This window comes from Pristis pectinata, chromosome 3, assembly GCF_009764475.1.
Source record: "Pristis pectinata isolate sPriPec2 chromosome 3, sPriPec2.1.pri, whole genome shotgun sequence".
Taxonomy (NCBI): Eukaryota; Metazoa; Chordata; class Chondrichthyes; order Rhinopristiformes; family Pristidae; genus Pristis; species Pristis pectinata.
In genome coordinates this window covers 111,891,090-111,911,381 of record NC_067407.1, presented here as the reverse complement: position 1 = coordinate 111,911,381, position 20,292 = coordinate 111,891,090, and the positions used below count along the sequence as shown (strand labels likewise).

The 20,292-nt window shown below is 39.6% G+C and overlaps 1 protein-coding gene across 1 annotated transcript in view; it reads left to right on the top strand.

Annotated features, from left to right (window-relative positions):
* Positions 1–17,383, top strand: part of eprs1 (glutamyl-prolyl-tRNA synthetase 1) — a 65,139-nt gene extending 47,756 nt beyond the window's left edge. The window contains 11 exon segments of the mRNA XM_052010965.1: positions 214–423; positions 778–850; positions 1,810–1,889; positions 4,417–4,518; positions 5,140–5,295; positions 6,029–6,226; positions 8,489–8,662; positions 10,103–10,263; positions 15,734–15,812; positions 16,247–16,311; positions 16,874–17,383. Coding sequence (XP_051866925.1) covers positions 214–423; positions 778–850; positions 1,810–1,889; positions 4,417–4,518; positions 5,140–5,295; positions 6,029–6,226; positions 8,489–8,662; positions 10,103–10,263; positions 15,734–15,812; positions 16,247–16,311; positions 16,874–17,024 — 1,449 coding nt within the window. The 3' untranslated portion in view covers positions 17,025–17,383.
* Positions 17,384–20,292: the final 2,909 nt, after the last annotated feature.

The window sequence follows — 20,292 nt, the reverse complement described above, 5'->3', positions numbered from 1 at the left end:
TCCGGCCTTGTGTACAAATGAAGAGCGAAAATACAATAATAAAGCATCAGATAGAAACTTCATTAAACTAGGAAAATGTAATAATACCATCTGTGTTGCCAGATTACTGTTGCCTTTTTGAGTGAATCCTTATGATTATGTGTGCAACATTTGTTCTTAAAAGTATAGTTTTTTTTGCCTTCTCAAAGGGTTTTTTTTTATTGCTGTACCCAGGTCATTACAAAATCAGAATTGATCGAATATTATGATGTTAGTGGCTGCTATGTTCTCCGTCCATGGTCATATGCTATCTGGGAAGCCATCAAAGATTTCTTTGACCGTGAGATTAAGAAACTGGGTGTGGAAAACTGTTACTTTCCCATGTTTGTATCTCAGGCAGCCCTTGAGAGGGAGAAATCTCATATTGCAGACTTTGCCCCTGAGGTAAGAACAAATGTACTTGAAAGTCCATCTGAAATCCAGTACTCTTTAGAGATATGTGATTGCATAATATGGTCAGTATAAGATTTGGACATGGGCTGAAATTTGGAATCTGGATATGTCTGTATAAAGAATGCTGAATTTTGCCCTGGAACTTCAAGTCAATAATTGATTTGAGGGTATAAAAGACTTGCATATCAGTCTTTAATTTGTTGACAGTAGTATGAAACTAGGTTTTGATTCACTTGATCCATAATATTCTTTCATTGAAAATTATATTTAAAACACTGTGTATTCTAATGATACAGACTGTTTTGCTCCTTGAAATAATTAATTATTATTTTATTTCAAAATTAGGTAGCTTGGGTGACGAGATCAGGAAAAACCGAGCTGGCAGAACCAATTGCTGTTCGTCCAACAAGTGAAACTGGTAAGAAAGAAGTTAATCTAGTCTTTTATGGCCTTTATTTATTATAGTTTGACCATAAAGAAGTTCATGAATATGGCAGTATATTGTAATGCCCTCAAAGGTGATTAACATCTAATTTTATAGATGTTGTGGATAAATATCATAACCAGTTTAAGCAAAGCAAGATCTCTCAAATTGCCAATAAGATAAATGACCTGTTATTTTGACTTTGATCTTAAATGTTGATGATGACATATTAAACTGGACATCAGGAGAACCTCTTACTCCTCTCCTTGCCCTCCAGGAAATGGGCAAGTTCTCTAAAATCCACTTGAATAGGCAGATTTGGAGTTCTTTTTTCAGACTTTACTCAAAGCACAGGATCTAGTAGAGTGTGATTGAAGTCACAACCTGTTTGCCTGTGATTGCAGAGACAATTTAGGTTAATAGATTATTGTTGGCTCTGGACTGAGCTTCCAATTGAATTGATATTCCCTTTTAAAATGTCCCTCCTTCAAATACGTGGCTATTTTTGTTAAATGTCCACTGATGTTTTCAATAGGACATTTCATAACCCTGAAAGCCATATTTTTGAATAAAATCTTCTAACCTCTTCCCTTTTGTTTTAGTGAAGTTCTTTAACTTGTACCTCCAATTACAGATTCTCTAAAATAGTGGAGATGGTGTTTTTCTGAAATACCTTTATGAAGCCTACTCATAATTTTGGCACACCTATAGGATGTCATAAAGAGCCCTAATCCTTTTAACAGAACTATAACCTCTCATACTTCACCATAGTGAAATCAATAATGAAAAAAACAAATGCTAGGAAGACTTACCAGGTCAGACAGGATATTTTGAAGATGGATAGATAAGATCGTTGGCTGTTTGTCAGAAGCAAATATTTAAAAGTGATCATCCTGTGAAGGGAAGCTATGTCAATGATGAAAGCTAATTTTCTTTTCTGTTCATTTTGTTAGTTATGTACCCAGCCTATGCCAAATGGGTTCAATCACATCGTGATTTACCAATCAAGCTCAATCAATGGTGCAATGTAGTGGTAGGTATTGAAGGCAAAGTTTGCCGGCATTAATATGTATTGATCTGTTTGTATTTCATACCAAGTTTGATTGTACGAAAGCTGGTATGGCTAGTGGAAATTAGGCAGCACCATAAAGGAAAGAAGTCACAGCAAACTTTGCGCTGGGCACTTTTCTGTACCTTACAATAACTAATTTAAATCTTTCATTGGTGGGACCTTCAGAATGCTCCATGGTACAAAATAAAAAGCATGCATCTGAATAAAAGCTGCATGTTTTTTTTTGCTATCAAGCTTCACTTGTAGAAATGGTTTAATCTTGATTGACTCCACTATTAAACTATCATTTTGATAAACGTCCCTCTTCCCACCCTACACTCAATACAAGGGCTTATGATCCTCTCAATTGTGCAGATCATTTGAGGGTTTCTAAGCTGCAACGTTATTTTCACTCCTGTTGCTGAGTCAGATACTTAGAAGCTATTCTGCATTTCTATGCTTGGGGTGTTTTGTTTCTATTTGAACTTGTGTTCAGTTTTGGCTGAAGTTGACACATCCAGTGCACTTGTCTCATTCTAGAAATTTGCTCACTTTGCATATGAGGTGGATGTTGCTCTGAAAGGTTCAAAGGCCTTCATTGGGTTTAAATAGATAAAATGAGAAATAATTCTAACTCATTTGGTAATCTGGTAGAGTTGTGTGTGGCGCCATTGGTATCTTCAGAAAGTAGCTTCTTCCCTATAACAAGGAAGAAAAAAAAAGCTACTTCCACCACGATAATTTTAAAAAAGAATCTGCAGAGTAGTTCGTTTTGTCACCTCCAAAAAAAAACTAATAGCAATGTCACCCACTCCAGTCCCCGTCTCAACTTATCTGCTACTGAAACCCCATTTCTTTCCTTGTTACCTCAAAATTTGACTTTTCTGATGCTTTTCTGTCTCCATAAATGTAAGTTCTGCAGTCTGTGTCTGCATTGGTTCCTGGTTAAGATGTGTTGATTTTCAAGTTTCTTCTAATAATTTTCAAAATTGTCAATGGCCTGGTTCCTTTTCCCTGTAATCTCTGCCACATCTAAGTTCTCCTCCAGTGATGGGCTTTTGATCATCTATGATTTTAGTTATTCCATGAATGGTAAACAGTCCTTCTGTTTTCCTGACCTAAGCTCTGGATTTCACCTCCTTTTTGCCCATTCTCATTTGAGGCAATTGTTGCCTCTTTGACTAAGCTTTTGGTCACCTGTTCCAATACTACTTTGTGTCCTGATTTTTAAATCTTGTTTAATTTTATTTCTATGAACCTCTGGATTGTTATTCTGTAGAAATTCTATTCTGTACAAAAGTTAGCATGCAATTAGGAGGTCTAATGGAATGCCTTTATTAAAAGGGGTATCGAGTATAAAAGAAGAGAAAATTTGATGCAGTTTTACGGTCACGAGACCTGTGTAGTTTTGGTCTTTGTATTTAAGAATGGACATGCTTGCAGAAAAGGTTCACTAGGTTGATTCTTGGGATGAAAGGGTTTAATATGAAGAAAAGTTGAACAGGTTGGGCCTATAATCAATTGGAGTATAGGAGAATGGGATGTGACTTACTGAAATCTTTAAAATTCTGGAAGGGATTGAGAGGGTGGGTGCTGAGAGGATGTTTCCTTTAGTAGGGTCATCTAGAAGTAGGGGACATAATTTCAGAATAATGTATCCCCCATCTCTGATGAAGAGGAAGAATTTCTTCTTGGAGGGTTGGAATTCCTTAAAATTCTCCAGCCCCCAGAGAGCTGCAAGGCTGGAGTGATTAAGTACATTCAAGGCAGAAACTTACTGACATTTAAACTACAAGGGAGATGAAAGGTTTTGAGAAAATGTAGGAAGTGATGTCGAAGCCAAGAATGAATTAGCCGTGATCTTGCTGAATGGTGAAAGAGGCTTGAGAGACTGACTGACCCCTGTTGTGTTATTGTGTCAGCTGTTGAAAGAAGTAGTATTATAATTCCTCAAACCCAGTCGGAATTGAATGATAGAATGAGGGGTTTCAAACCTCAGTCCCAGCAAATACTAACTTTTATCAAACTGTTTCTTTTTCTTGCCCTTCATAAATACTTCTGAATTTTAGGAAAACAAATTATGGGTAACTAAATCCTGATTCTCCCATTGTCGCTATCTTTGCTTCAGTCCGTTTGCTTCATGACACCCTATATGTTGAATTTCAAAAGCAAATCCAAATTCTTGCATCCCTGTGGCACTTCTGTTGCCTGTGTCTGACACTTCCAGTTTTAGGGCACACACCTACATTTATTTCTCTGACTTAGGAATTTGCTCTTCTGTTACCCACCATTGGTGGCAAAGCCGCCAGCTTCCTTGTCCCTACTCCTACATTCCAATCTTAATTTCATCTACCTTGGTAGTTCATCTTATAAGAACTTGCTGCCTTCTGCCTTGGCTACTTTTCTATTCTTCTCTCTGTACTTTTTGCTATTTTCTGCAGTATTCTCTGCTTTTTCACTATTTTATTACTGAAAAAGTTATAATTGTGTGATTACATTTTCTCCACAGCGCTGGGAATTTAAACACCCACAGCCATTTCTACGCACTCGTGAGTTCTTATGGCAGGAAGGGCATACAGCTTTTGCTACTCGCGAGGAGGCCACAGAAGAGGTGAGGCATTGAGAGGGTTGGAGTTTGTCGTTTCTAAACAACATATTTTGAATAACTTGCACCCCTGGTGAATATGAAAACACTTTAAAAAAAACAAATGTAGTCACAATTGAGCACTAATCACTACTAAATTGTTGGCCTACAATTGTTTACATGGGTAATGGTTTTATGGTAACATGTTAGTCAATGTATCTACTTTATACCTTGGTATTTTATTCGGTGCATGATGTTTAAGAGAAAGCACATTAGTTGCTACTGAAGGCCACAGAGTGGTGCCAATTTTCAGTTTCAGTCTGCCATGGTAGGAATCCAAATGTTGATTACTTTCCAATTGCCCTTCAGACTGGCAGTTAGCAGTCATAATAACTTGTCAATTTACCTGCTGCTGTTTTTAGCAATTCTGCAATCAGTTAGTTGGGAAAAATATTGCACTGGGAGATGATAAACATTTTTTGAAACTTTCTAGTCACTGCATAGACATTGCCACATAAAAGGGGTGAAAGCTAAAAAGCCAATTTGTCTTTCTTTTCAAGTGCTAACTGATTTAGAAATTACTGAGCATTCCTGTATTATCAATTGATTGCTGTTGCAGATTTTGTTGACTGAAATTTACTGTTGTAGGTCTTGCAAATTCTGGAACTCTATACACAAGTGTATGAGGAATTGCTTGCAATTCCAGTAGTGAAAGGAAGAAAAACTGAAAAAGAAAAATTTGCAGGTGGTGACTACACAACTACAGTGGAAGCCTTTGTATCAGCCAGTGGAAGAGCCATCCAGGTATGCATGTATAGTAAACTATCTGGAAATCTCATGCAACCAGCAGAAGTATCTTAAGTATTTTATTAAAGTGTTATGCAAAATAAGAGTACAAAGACATTTTTAGTTTATTTGCCTTAATACAAAAGGATAAGTTGTAGGTTAATTAGTTGCAACATCCTCTGAAGATTTGACACTGTGTGATGATAAGTCCAATCGATCGTTTGATTTAATTTTGCTGTATTTTACATTAATACTGCTTTGCTGTAAAATATAGAATTGCATTATAAAACATTGTTATTTAAAAGGGTAAGGTGATGACATATAGTTTAGCAATTTACATAGCATACTAGTGTGATGTATAGTAATGTTTTCGTTTACGCAATTCTCATGCAACTGGCAAACCCCATTCCCTGCGGATGCCGAATGGCTGAGAGTATGCGATAGTTAAAATTCAATTTATAACTTCAGCATTGTATGAAGCCTGAATTATAAACCAGTTCACAAAAAAAAGTCTTGTATTTTAACATTATTCTTAGTACCCTATTGGACATGCAAACAAAACATTTTTATTTAAGGTCTCTAAAGTCTAATGATTTTGGATCAGTCAAATCACTTTTTTAATTTTAATTTTTTCAGCTGATGAGCTGAAACAAGAGTACAGAATGGAAAGATGTAATTATTACCTATGGTATGTTTGTATGCAATAAATTTCTTTGGTATTGAAACAACAAATGATGTTTTAAAATTGTAGGGTGCTACTTCACACCACTTGGGGCAGAATTTTTCCAAGATGTTTGAGATTGTATTTGAGGATCCAAAGAAACCTGGAGAGAAACAATTTGCATATCAAAACTCCTGGGGAATTACAACCCGAACAATTGGGGTTATGACCATGGTCCATGGTGATAACCAGGGATTGATATTGCCTCCGAGAGTTGCTTGTGTGCAGGTATGTGTTTTGTGATGGGCTGGGCGATGAATTGACTTGTAATTGCATGTTCAGTCAGGAGTTGGATGTGAACTATATTGTAAACTTGTGGGAACTTGGTGGAAGGAGTGCCCTCGGATTGGAAGGCAGTGACTAGTGGTGTCCCGCAGGAATCGGTTCTGGGACCTCTACTTTTGTGATATTTATAGATGACTTAGATGAGGGGGTGGAGGGCTGGGTTAGTAAGTTTGCGGACGACACTAAGATAGGCGGTGTTGTGGATAGTGTGGAGGGCTGTCGGAGCTTACAGAGGGATATTGATAGGATGCAGAGCTGGGCTGACAAGTGGCAGATGGAGTTCAATCCGGAGAAGTGTGAGGTGGTACACTTTGGAAGGACAAACTCCAGGGCAGAGTACAGGGTAAATGGCAAGGTACTTGGCAGTGTGGAGGAGCAGAGAGATCTGGGGGTTCATATTCACAGTTCGTTGAAAGTTGCCTCACAGGTGGAAAGAGCAGTTAAGAAGGCCAATGGGATGTTGGCTTTCATAAGTCGTGGGATTGAGTTTAAGAGCCACGAGGTTATGATGCAGCTTTACAAAACTCTAGTTAGGCCACATTTAGAGTACTGTGTTCAGTTCTGGTCGCCTCATTATAGGAAGGATGTGGAGGCATTGGAGAGGGTGCAGAGGAGATTTACCAGGATGCTGCCTGGATTGGAGGGTATTGAATATGAGGAGAGGCTTAAGGTGCTAGGGCTTTATTCACTGGAAAGGAGGAGGATGAGAGGAGACATGATAGAGGTATATAAAATATTGAGAGGAATAGATAGAGTAGACAGTCAGCGCCTCCTTCCCAGGGCACCAATGCTCAAGATGGGCGGTCATGGCTTTAAGGTTATGGGTGGGAGGTTCGGGGAGATGTCAGAGGGAGGTTTTTCACCCAAAGAGTGGTTGGTGCATGGAATGCACTGCCTGGGGTGGTGGTGGAGGCAGATACATTGAACAGGTTCAAGAGCTTGTTGGATAGGCATATGGAGGAACGTGAGATAGAGGGATATGCGGGAGGAAGGGGTTAGGTAGTGTGAGGGTGGTCTGATGGACAGCACGATACGGTGGGCCAAAGGGCCTGTTTTGTGCTGTATGGTTCTATGGTTCTATGCTGTCTGAAATATAAAAGTAATTCATGGTAATACAATAATCAGGGTTTTCATTTTGTGTACATTATGACAGCAGATCTCCCTGAGCATTGCTCACAGAATATTGGATTATGTTCTGTCTACACTTCTCGCTGCCTCAGTAAACCAGCCACATAATCAAAGACCCTACCCACCCGGGACATTCTCTCTTCTCCCCTGTCCCACCAGGCAGAAGATACAAAAGCCTGAAAGCATGTACCACGAGGCTCAAGGAGAGCTTCTATCCCACTGTTATAAGACTATTGAATGGTCCCTTAGTATGATAAGATGGACTCTTGACCTCTCAGTCTACCTCGTCATGGCCTTGCACCTTATTGTTTGTCTGTCTGCCTGCACTGCACTTTCTTTGTAACTGTAACACTTTATTCTGCATTCTGTTATTGTTTTTCCCTTGTACTACCTCAATGCACTGATGTAATGAAATAATCTGTATGGATGACATGCAAAACAAAGATTTTCACTGTACCTTATTACATGTGATAATAACCAATTTACACATGAATAAAGCAGTTAAGGTAGAATGCCCTGTTGTGTGACTGCATTCTCAGGTCATTATTCAGGCTGGAGATTAGAACCTTGGTTTTGTGAGTAAATTACTCAAGGGATCGCAGATGAACATTTGAAAGGTGTTCAGTACCTTGGCTTTTAAAAACTGAGGGTATCAATTTTAGTGATAACTAATAGATAATATATTCATACCTGTTTTAGTAAAATGCAAGTTCATCGGAGTTCCCATTTTAAGGAAAGTTTAACAAAAAGCGGTTATTCTTTTGCACTGAATAAATTCATGGTAGTTGTATCTTTATAAGGAAATTATATCTTTAATCCCTGTATCATGAGCATAGCTGAGAATCAATTAATTAAAAAGAATGGTCAATTTAGAGACAATAAGTTACTTGCTTTGTGAAGATGAGAAATAACATTAGGTAAACATTCTTTCCTATCCGGAGCTATGTGATTTTATGAGACTAAGTGAGAAACTGGCCCATTTTACTGTGCTAGCATCTTTAACTTTGTTTGCAGGAAACTTATAAATCAACAAGAATTCATCCATTTTATTTTACAATTAATTGCTCGCTGTTGCAGATTATAATAATACCTTGTGGGATCACTAACAATCTCTCAGAAGAGGACAAAGAATCATTAATAAATAAGTGCAGTCAGTATCTTGACCGGCTGACTAATGCTGGAATCCGTACTCGAGCTGACTTGAGGGATAACTACTCGCCTGGCTGGAAGTTCAACCATTGGGAGTTGAAAGTAAGTGAATATGTTGTTTAAATTCACTCTGAATTCACCTCTGTAAATTATAGTTATTGAGGACTTGAGACATCACTCTTAAATCAAAGAGAACTTTGAAAAGGCTCGCATAATTTGCTAGTTTTCTCCTTGCTACTATACTGTAAAAATGGCAACTGTCGAGAATAAGACAGGGAAATCAGTTGTCATTACTGGAAACTGAGCATAGTTTTATATAGGCTGAAGACTATTGTTTATACAGTTTTCGAGGTTAGAATGTTCGTGCACTGTGGACAATTTTTTTTTGGGAGTAGCTCAGTTGGCAATCTGAACCACTTATATAGGCTGTGGAACCTAAATGGGAGAACCCTGAATTGACTGAGGGGTCTCTACCCTGTCAATTTGGTTGTCTTCTGAAGTTGGCTCGCTTTTGGAATCTAGCAGAGATGTCAGCATCCCACAGTTTCCAATCTGTCTGCTGAACCTGCAGCTCCATTAATTTCAGTGAAGGTACAATGGCTGAGTAAGTTTAAGGTACATATTTTGAATTAATGGAGTTAAAAAAAAACTAGTGTTCTTCATTGTTTTTCTACTGTTAATTATTTTTAAATAGTGTTGAGTTTAATAATTCACTTTGGTATATTCATAAACACTCAAAGTCTCCTGTCAGCAAGTTAGCCTTGGACTGTTATGTAGCAGGCTGTCAAAACTATGTAAAGCTTTGCTAATTAAGAGATGAGTTTGGTGACCAAGTTGCCACTATGAAGGATGGCAGGTGTGATTTTTTTTTTCTCTCTCCTTAATGGTTCTCATGCGCTTGTGATTGTGGGAAGAATGCATCTTTTAATCTGAACTTCTGACCTTTGCTATATACAGGAATGTTTAATACAGATAGCTCTTAGCTCAAAGGTGGGCCTAATGAAACCATTCAGTGGGCTGAAGTCAGCCCGTAAGCCATTTGTTGTGCAGCTTTACTTTTTGCACAATGGATTTAAATATCCAGCTGCTTCAGTGTGATGAGTCACTTGTCTAGTTCAATTAATCTGGAATAAGAATATCAGAAAATGCAACTAGTCTGGGTTGGAAATTTCCACCAAACCCAGTTAATATGATGCATAATATATTATTTATATTGACTCTTTATTTTCACTCCAAACTGTCTGATCTTGTTTCCTGCAGTTCCTATTTTTGTTTTAAATTTAGGATCTGCATTATTTTGCTTTTATATTCCAGTAAATATTAATTAGAGCTAAGAAACGTTTTTTATTTGATGTTGGTCTAACAAATGCATTGCAAGCACTATGGACATTCTTCATTTCATTATCACTCCTGATACTTTCATCCAGTTTATTGCTTCATGAGCAACTATTGCACAGCTCACTTCTGTGTATTACACTACAACAAAATGGTGTTATATTCAACGAGGGAGCGATACTAGGATATTTTCATTTCTAATTTTAGGGTGTACCCATCAGGCTTGAGGTTGGACCACGAGACATGAAAAATCAGCAATTTGTAGCTGTCAGAAGAGACACTGCCAACAAACTTACGATTCCAGAGGCTGCTGCTGAGACAAAACTTAAGAATTTATTGGAGGAAATCCAAAACAATCTTTATAACAGGTACAAATTCTCAGAAAATAATGGTCCTTTAAGTCTCACAGTGTACAAATGTGAAGAATTTGCCATACCTTGGCATGTATCGTATTTGGACCATTTTTATTAACGTACACTCTTTCTCAGACATCCTTAGAAAGTGTTACAAGAGGAAAGCACAATGCATTCCCATTTTTGCCTTCCTGCCCAAGTAAGATGATCCATGACTTAGAAAAGATAATGCATTGCTTTTAAGTGCCCTAAGAGCAGACCTTTGGAACAAGGAAAGGTCAATCAGTTCATCAAACCCTACTCTCCCTTTAACACTGGTGCACAGTGGCTACAGTGTGTGCACAGCAATTAGTTGCCTATGCTATTTGGACAGCATCTCTACCACCAATAAGGATAAGGGAGCTAATGCAAGGGGACAGCACCACCTTCAGATCCCTCTCCAAGATGTGACTTGGAAGTGCACTAAAATTTCACAGTTTTGCAAAGTTGTGGTCAAAACCCCACCAATAGAGTACTCCTTCACCACGGCCGCCACCACCACCCCATGAGACTTTTGAGTTAACTGTTCTTCTGCTAATGAGAAAATTATTTAGCACATCAAATTTTGCTCCCTAGACAATCCCCAGGAAAGTTTATCCTTTTGAGTTTTAGAAGTCTGACATTTTGAATGAATAATACAGCTCGTCCCCACCCATGCAATGCCCTACTAGTAGAGTATTAAATGCCCCATTAATAGCTAGGGTTGGTGCTTTCCATCTTACTACCTTGAGAGAATTCAGAGCAAATAAATGTCTCATTCAGCTGTTTAAGAACTCCACCTCTGAAGTAATCTGTGGGAGTCAGTGGAGAACGAAAAGCATTCAGGATTTTGGGAATTGATAGGCAATTGAGGAATATGTCCCTCATGAAAGGCTTTAATTATGTTGCTGAGTCTAAATCCTGGAATTTGTAACCCATCAGCATTGTGGGAGCACCTTTACTAGAAGAACTGAAGTTGTTCAAGTAAGTGGCTCAACACCACCACCTTGAGCAATTGGGAATAGGCAGTAAATGCTGGCCTTGCTGACAGATCCAGAAAAGGCTTTTTTAAAAAACTAGGTTGGGTTTTGTACCTTTTTTAATTGTAATTCCTTGTTTTTTCTCTATGCACATGACAAATTAGTGTTAACTCAGTTAAAGAATTGAGGGGTGTAGAATTGATTTTCATTGCCTGTTTTTGTCTCTTAAAATTATGTGTCATACTCTGGGTTCCCTAATACATGGAAGAGTCTTTCTCTATGTTGATTATTTCCTTTGTTACTTTAAAAGGCTGAAATAACTTAATCAGTTCCAAAGTGCTTGTATATACCATAAGATGATGTGCTTCCTTACAGTGAATATCCTAGAAGGCTATGGGCGTAATGCAGGTATACGGGATTAGTGTAACTAGGTACAATGGGTGCTGTGGACACGGAGAGATGAAGGGCCTGTTTTGCGCTGTGCGATGCCACAACGCTATGACTCCACGGCTATGGTAGTGTCTTGTACTTGTTAAGCTGAAGTTCATAAAATGAATGAAGAAATTTCAAATTTCTCATGAAAGAGACTCCCAGATGGTATGTTGTCTCCCTGGTGCCAGGGTCAGGGACTTCTCGGATCGGGTCCATAGTATTCTGGAGGGGGAGGGTGAACAGCCAGAGGTCGTGGTACATATTGGTACTAATGACGTGGGTAGGAAAAGAGATGAGGTCCTGAAGAGGGAATATAGGGAGTTAGGTAGGGAGCTGAAAAGCAAGACCTCGTGTGTAGTAATCTCTGGATTGCTGCCTGTGCCATGTGCCAGTGAGGGTAAGAATAGGATGATCTGGCAGATGAATACATGGCTGACAAATTGGTGCGGGGGTAGGGTTTCAGATTTATTGATCATTGGGATCTCCTCTGGGGAAGATATGACCTGTACAAAAGGGACAGGTTACACCTGAACTGGAGGGGGACCAATATTCTTACGGGCAGGTTTGCTAGAACTGTTGGGGAGGGTTTAAGCTAGCTTGGCAGGGGGATGGGAACCAGAGTGATAGGTCAGAGCTTGGTTCATTTACTGTACAAGTAGATGCAGAGTGTAGAAAGACTGAGGAAGGATAGGCAGTTTAAAGGGCAAAATTGCAGTCGTTGGATGGGCTGAGGTGTGTCTATTTTAATGTGAGAAGTACAGGAACAAGGCTGATGAACTTAGAGCATGGGTAAGTACGTGGAACTATGACGTGGTGGCCATTACAGAGACTTGGCTGTCGCAAGGGCAGGAATGGCTGATGGATATTCTGGGGTTTAGATGTTTCAAAAGGGACGGGTAGAGGTAAAAAAGGTGGGGGAGTGGCTTTGCTGATCAGGGACAGCGTTACAGCTGTAGAAAGGGAGGATGTTCTGGCGGAATCATCCACTGAGTCAGTGTGGGTGGAAGTCAGAAACAGAACAGGAGCGATCACTCTATTGGGAGTATTCTACAGACCCCCCAGTAGCAGCAGAGGTGCTGAGGAGCAGATCGGGAGGCAGATTTTGGAGTGCAAAAATAACAGGGTTGTTGTCATGGGTGATTTCAACTTCCCTGATATTCATTGGCACCTCCTCAGTGTAAAGGAGATAGATGGGGCAGAGTTTGTTGGGTGTGTACAGGAAGGATTCCTGACACAGTATGTGGACAGGCCGACTAGAGGAGAGGCCATACTTGGACCTGGTACTAGGCAATGATCCTGATCAGGTTTCAGAGCTCCTGGTGGGAGAGCATTTTGGAGATAGTAACTATAACTCCTTGACCTTTACCATAGCCTTGGAGAGGGATAGGAGCAGACAATATGGAAAAGTATTTAACTGGGGGAGGGGGAATTATGATGCTATTAGGGAGGAACTCTGGAGTGTAAATTGGGAACAGATGTTCTTGGGGAAGTGCACAGTGGAAATGTGGAGGTTGTTTATGGAATACTTGCATGGGGCTCTGGATAAGTTTGTCCCATTGAGGCAGGGTAAGGACGGTAGAGTGAAGGAACCGTGGTTGACACGAGCTGTAGAATATCTTGTCAAGAGGAAGAAAGAAGCTTCCCTAAGGTTTAGAAAGCATGGATCAGACAGGGCTCTGGAGAGTTACACGGTAGCAGGAGGGAGCTCAAAAATGGACTTAGGAGAGCTGGAAGGGGGCGTGAGAAGTCCTTGGCGAGGAGGATCAAAGAAAACCCCAAGGCATTCTACACAAATGTGAAAAATAAGAGGATGACTAGAGCGAGGGTAGGACCGATAAGAGATAAATGAGGAAACGTGCCTGGAGTCGGAAGAGGTAGGGGAGGTCCCTAATGAGTACTTTGCTTCGGTATTCACCAGAGAGAGAGACCTTTTACATTTGTGAGGATGGCGTACGACAGGCTGATATGCTAGGGCATGTCGATGTGAGGAAAGAGGATGCGCTGGAACTATTGAAAGACATGAGGATAGATAAGTCACCGGGGCTGGACAGGATATATCCAAGGTTATTATGGGAAGCTAGGGAAGAGATTACTGCGCCTTTGGTGATGATCTTTGCATCCTCACTGGCCACAGGATTAGTGCTGGATGATTGGAGGGTGGCAAATGTTGTTCCTTTGTTTAAGAAAGGGAGTAGGGATAACCCTGGGAATTATAGGCCAGTGAATCTTACTTCAGTGGTGGACAAATTACTGGAGAAGATTCTTAGAGACAGGATTTATGAGCATTTGGAGAAGCATAGGTTGATTAAGGACAGTCAGCATGGCTTTGTGAGGGGCAGGTCATGCCTCATGAGCCTGATTAAATTCTTTGAGGATGTGACAAAGCACATGGATGAAGGTAGAGCAGTGGATGTGGTGTACATGGATTTTAGTAAAGCGTTTGATAAGGTTCCTCATGGAAGGCTTATTCAGAAAGTTGGGAGGCATGGGATCCAGGGAAACTTGGCTGTGTAGATTCAGAATTGGCTCGCCTATAGAAGACAGAGGGTGGTGGTAGATGGAACGTATTCTGCCTGGAGGTCAGTGACCAGTGGTGTTCCACAGCGATCTGTTCTGGGACCCCTATTCTTTGTGATTTTTATAAATGACTTGGATGAGGATGTGGAAGGGTGGTTTAGTAAGTTTGCTGATGACGCAAAGGTCGGTGGTGGTGTGAATAGTGTAGAAGGTTGCTGTAGATGATAACAGGATATTAATAGAATGCAGAGCTGGGCTGAGAAGTGGCAGATGGAGTTCAACCTGGACAAGTGTGAAGTGATACACTTCAGGAGATCGAATTCAAAGGCAGAATACAAGGTTAATGGCAGGACTCTCAGCAGTGTGGAGGAACAGAGGGATCTTGGGGTCCATGTCCATAGATCCCTCAAGGTTGCTACGCAGGTCGATAGGGTTGTTAAGAAGGCGTATGGAGCGTTGGCCTTCATTAGTCGGGGTATTGAGTTCAAGAGCCGCGAGGTGATGTTGCAGCTCTATAGAACTCTGGTTAGACCACACTTGGAGTATTGTGTTCAGTTCTGGTCACCTCATTATAGAAAGGATGTGGAAGCTTTAGAGAGGGTGCAGAGGAGATTTACCAGGATGTTGCCTGGATCGGAGAGCATGTCTTATGAGGATAGGTTGAGCGAGCTTGGGCTTTTCTCTTTGGAGAGGAGGATGAGAGATGACTTGATAGAGGTGTACAAGATGACAAGAGGACTAGATCGAGTGGACAGTCGGAGACTTTTTCCCAGGGCAACAATGGCTAACACGAGGGGACATAATTTTAAGGTGATTGGAGGAAGGTATAAGGGGGATGTCGGGTAAGTTTTTTTTTACACAGAGAGTGGTGGGTGCATGGAACGCACTGCCTGCAGAGGTTGTGGGGGCAGATACATTAGAGACATGTAAGAGACTCTTAGACACATGAATGATAGAAAAATAGGGGGCTATGTGGGAGGGAAGGGTTAGATAGGTCTTAGAACAGGATAAAATGTCGGCACAATGTTGTGGGCTGAAGGGCCTGTACTGGGCTGTAGTGTTCTATGTTCAAATAAAGCTGGGGAGAATACAATGCTTGAACAATCCTCGTACATTTGTGAATATCTTAATGTGGATTATTACTTCTACTAACTAAAATTGCAGCTCTTATTAATAGTTTAGCAGAGCAATTTAGTGTGAATAATGTACCTGCTTCTTACATTGACATTTTGTCAAGCTCTTGTATTTACTAGGTAAAATATACTATAATTTTTTAAGGCAAGTATTTTTAATCAAATACTGTGATCACATTTTATTTTGTTGCTGTTTTAAAATTTAACATTAAAGTTATTAAACTCTACTGATAATTTGGGGTACTGTGCATATTAGTATTGCCCTAGTTTACTATTTTTGCCTTTTTACCAAGGGAATGGTATTGTTTATCCCTTCATAGCGAATTGACTAATACCCATTCAGTTCTATGTTGGGATTTGTAAAAATTACTGACCATTTTGTTTTTCTTCCTGCATTATAATAAGGGCTGCTCAGGATCTAAAGGACCATATGGTTGTGGCTGACACAATGGAACAATTTCAGCAGGAATTAGATTTGGGAAAGGTATGATCTCACTTGATTACTGCCTACTTTTCCTGACTTTAAGGTATGCATGAGGGACACTTGGTACAGTTGGTTTGTACCTAATGTGGGTTTTTACTGGAATACAAGCAAGACTAATGGCACAAAAGTCTCTTGTAATTCCTACCCCTGTCTTTCTCTGTCAGATGCAAGGGAAGTATCAACACAGTTTTCTGAAAAGCAAGTCTATTAACAAACATGCTACAAATTGCCATTAGCAATTACAAAGCAATGTGTAGCTGGCATGGAAAATAGTACAAAGAAACTGCATTGTGGTATTGATTAAAGGCATAAAGTTCACAAGAAGTTTTGCATTTGGTCTTTATCAAAAATGGAGTAGTATTTTATTTTTCCATCTTGAGTATTACCACTGATTGTTGTATTATAATTGTACATCACTGTCTCACTCATTTCAGATTGTACAGATTCCTTTTTGTGGTAACATAGATTGTGAAGACTGGATCAAGAAAGCAACAACTAGGTAATACCAAACATTGATGTGTTGTTAAATGTGTATGTAGTGTTGCTGTCTAATGTATTTGCACCGTGGCTAAAAATTCTACAAAGTAATTGTCATTAAAAGAAAGATCTAGAATTGATTCTTGAATACATTCTTATAAATGTGGGTTTATTTTATCTATCATTAAAGATATCTACTGTCCTGGGTGAAGAGAAAATATTTTGTGGCATTTTGAAAAGAGCAAACTGGTCCTCCAGGAGTCATAGCTAATCCCCTCAATCAATATTATTATTAATAACATAATGTAGTCACTATCACATTGCTGTAGGCAAATTAGCTGCCACATCTTCATACAACACAACAGTATTTCAGTGGCTGTAATGTACTTCGGTACAATATGAAAAATACTGTGCATGATTGTCCTTGCTTTTTGCACTTGTGGATCCTTAAAGTACTTTGTCAGCTTTTTTTATTACAAATATCAATTGTGTACAACAAACGGGTAATTTATTCTTTCAAGTGTAAGTCTATGCTACTATGCCATTCTTGGAAAAGGGATTAATTTTTTACTTTTGTGCTTCAGGGATCAGGATATTGAGCCTGGAGCACCATCCATGGGGGCCAAGAGTCTGTGTATCCCTTTCAAACCTCTTTGTGAATTAAAACCTGGAGCCACATGCATCAGTGGCAAGGAACCTGCTCAACATTATGTACTTTTTGGTCGCAGTTACTAACGAAGATATGAACTGTGGAGAAAATCATGTCTTTGTCTATAAATGTTTTTATAAGACTAATGAATGACAGTTGCTTTAATCTTTTTGTGTATTTTTACCCAGATATAAGAAATTAACTATGAATAACAAAGACAAAACCCTTACAGCCTATTAAATGTCAAAAATAAATCTAGAACAGATACCCTACTTAACGTTAATAAACATTTAATGAATACATTTCTTTCATTGTGTTTTTTTGGTTTAAACAGTATAATGTATTGGTACTAATATTTGTGTGTTGATGAAAAACAAAATTCCAAATCTATATCTTATCAAAGAGCTAATTAAAATGTAGAAAAATAAATTTCTAAATAAGATTACTTGCCCATATCTTCTTTGTATCAATCTTATTACAAAATAAGCTATTACCTTCCACTTGTTTTTAATGTTCATATCTTTAAAAATATTGGAAGTGTCCCAGCTCCTTGTGATCGTGATAACTAACCATTTTCCCTCCTTGACTGAAGAATGATACTGTGAACAGTTCTTCTCATTGGTTAACATCCATAAATCTTTCAAATCTACTGTGTCTGCGTGGGTTTCCTCCAGGTGCTCTGGTTTCCTCCCACATTCCAAAGATGTACGAGTTAGGAAGCTGCAGGTATGCTATGTTGGCACCAGAAGTGTGTCGACACTTGCGGGCTACCCCCAGAACACTCTATGCAAAGGTACATTTCACTGTGTGTTTCGATGTACATGTGACTAATAAAGATATCTTAAAAATCCTCTTAAACCCCTCAAATAGGGAACAATGCTTGAACTCTTGGTAATTGCCACCCCCATATCCCATCCCTTTCTATCCACAGTCCTTGAATCTGCCATTGGTTCCAAATTTGTACCCATCTTTCCTGAAATACTGACCCTCAAATTAAGTTTCAAGTAAAGCCTCAGTACTGAAACGGATCTCATCAAAGTCCCATTCTGTGTGACAGAAACAATCCCATCTGTCCCTTCTTAACTATACTCTTTTTACAAGATCATACCATCAACTACTCTCCACAATTGCTGAGTTAAATGAGAATGCTCTCAAGTGATTTTTTTTCTTATCTCAGCAGATGTGGCCTGAAAATAGCCTGCTTTCACATCCCTATTACTTGTTTAGTCTGAACTTCTAGCTATCCTTGGCCCCAGTATTTCTCAGCCAAATGATACCACTCAACAGCATCTGCAAACATGACCAACTCCACTATCTTTCTCAACTAACCTAATACATATTTAAGGGTGTAACCTGCAGGGTAGAAAAGATGGAATTAGTGGATGTGGTATTTGATGAGGTGCAAGCTTCATGCAATATGATATTGCATTATAAGAGTTAATTCAGTTAAAGTAATAATTTAAGCGGAAGATTGGTTAAAGACTGGAAAACTGTAAGAATAAATGAGTCATTATCAGGTTGGCTGGCAGTTACAAATGGGGTGTCTCAAGGATTAGAAGTGGGATTCTCAGTTATCTATATCAATGATTCAGATGAAAGGACAATATTAACAATAGAAAACTGGATAATTGGTTTATTATTGTCACGTGTACCGAGATGCAGTTTTGCATACTATCCTTATAGATCATTTCAAAACAATTGTGGAATATGCAATAAATCTTCAAAGAGAAACAGACAAGTTTAATAGAGTAAAAGGTTGGCAGGTGAAGTATAATGTTAAGTTCATTATTGGAAGAATGGCAAAACTTTAAGATATGAAGCTTTTAAGTGTTTGATTGCAGGGTGCCCAAAATGCATAAAGTTAACATGTAGGGGTAATGTACAATTGGGAAACCAAATAGTGTGTTTCCCTTTATTACAAGGGGAATGAAATGCAATATTAAGAATTTGGTGAGACAACATCTGGAGCAGGGTGTGCATTTCCTGTCTCTGTACCTGAGGAAGGTAATACCTGCCTTGGAGGCAGTGTATTTCACATCTTTAAGGGTATGGTTTTAGGATTGTTTTTTTTTTGAGGTTAAAGAGTAAAGTGGCTAAAGCAAAGATCTCTGTCAAGACCCCAATAATCTTCTCTCTTGCCCCTCTCAATAACCTGGGATAGATCCCATCAGGCCTTGGGGACTTATCCACCATAATGACCTACAAGAACCCCAACACCATCTCCTTGATATCAACATGCCCTAGAACATCAGCATACTCCTTCCTGATCTCGTTAGCCTCCATGACCTTCTTGTTGAATATTGATGCAAAGTCTACTTCCTCTGGCTCCAGGCATAACTCCCCTCCTTTGTCTTTGAGTGGTCCCCTAGTTACCCCCTTGTTTTTATTGTATGTATAACATGACTTGGGATTCTCTTTAATCATACTTGCCAAGGGTATTTCATGTCCCTTTTAAGCCCTCCTGATTCCTTGTTGAAGTTCTCTCCTGGTTCCTTTATATTCCTCAAAGGTCCTGTCTGATTTCAGCTTTCTAATCCTTGCACATGCTTCCTCCCACTGATGCTCTGATCACCTGGTCAGGCTCATTTCCCAATACAAGGTCTAGTATGACCTCTTCCCTGGTTGGTTTACCTATATATTGTGTCAAGCCCTCCCGATGCACCTAACAAATTCTGCCCCACCTAAACCTCTGGCACCAAGGGAGTCCCAGTCAATTTTGGGGAAGTTAGTCAGCCACTACAATTATCTTGCTGCTTTTACATGTTTCCATAATCTGCCTACATATCTGTCTCCCATTGGCTATTGGGAGGCCTACAGTATAACCCCATCTTAGTGATTGCACCTTTGTTATTCCTGAGCTCCCGTATTGCCTCATTGGATGATCCCTCCAGGAGGTCCTTTCAAAGTGCTGCTTTGACATTCTCCCTGATCAGTAGTGCAACTCGCCCTCCTCCTTTACATCTCTCTCTATCGTGTCTGAAATATCAGAATCCTGGAATGCTGAGCTGCCAGTCCTGCCCTTCTCTCTGTAATGGCTCCAACATCATAGTTCCACATACTAATCCAGGCCCTAAATTCATCTGCCTTACCCATAATGCTCTTTGCATTGAATAAATACACCAGGCCCTATGTGTCTTTCCTTTCAGACTTGCTTGACCTAACCACCACCGTTCCATCAATCCCTCCACTTGCTGAGTTACTATTCTGGTTCCCACTCCGCTGCCACACTAAGCTCTTCCCTGCAAACCTAAAGGACTCAAGAAGATGGCATCCATCACTAAAGACCCTCACCACACTGAACGTGCCCTCTTCTCGTTACTACCATTGGGGAGGAGGTACAGAAGCCTGAAGACC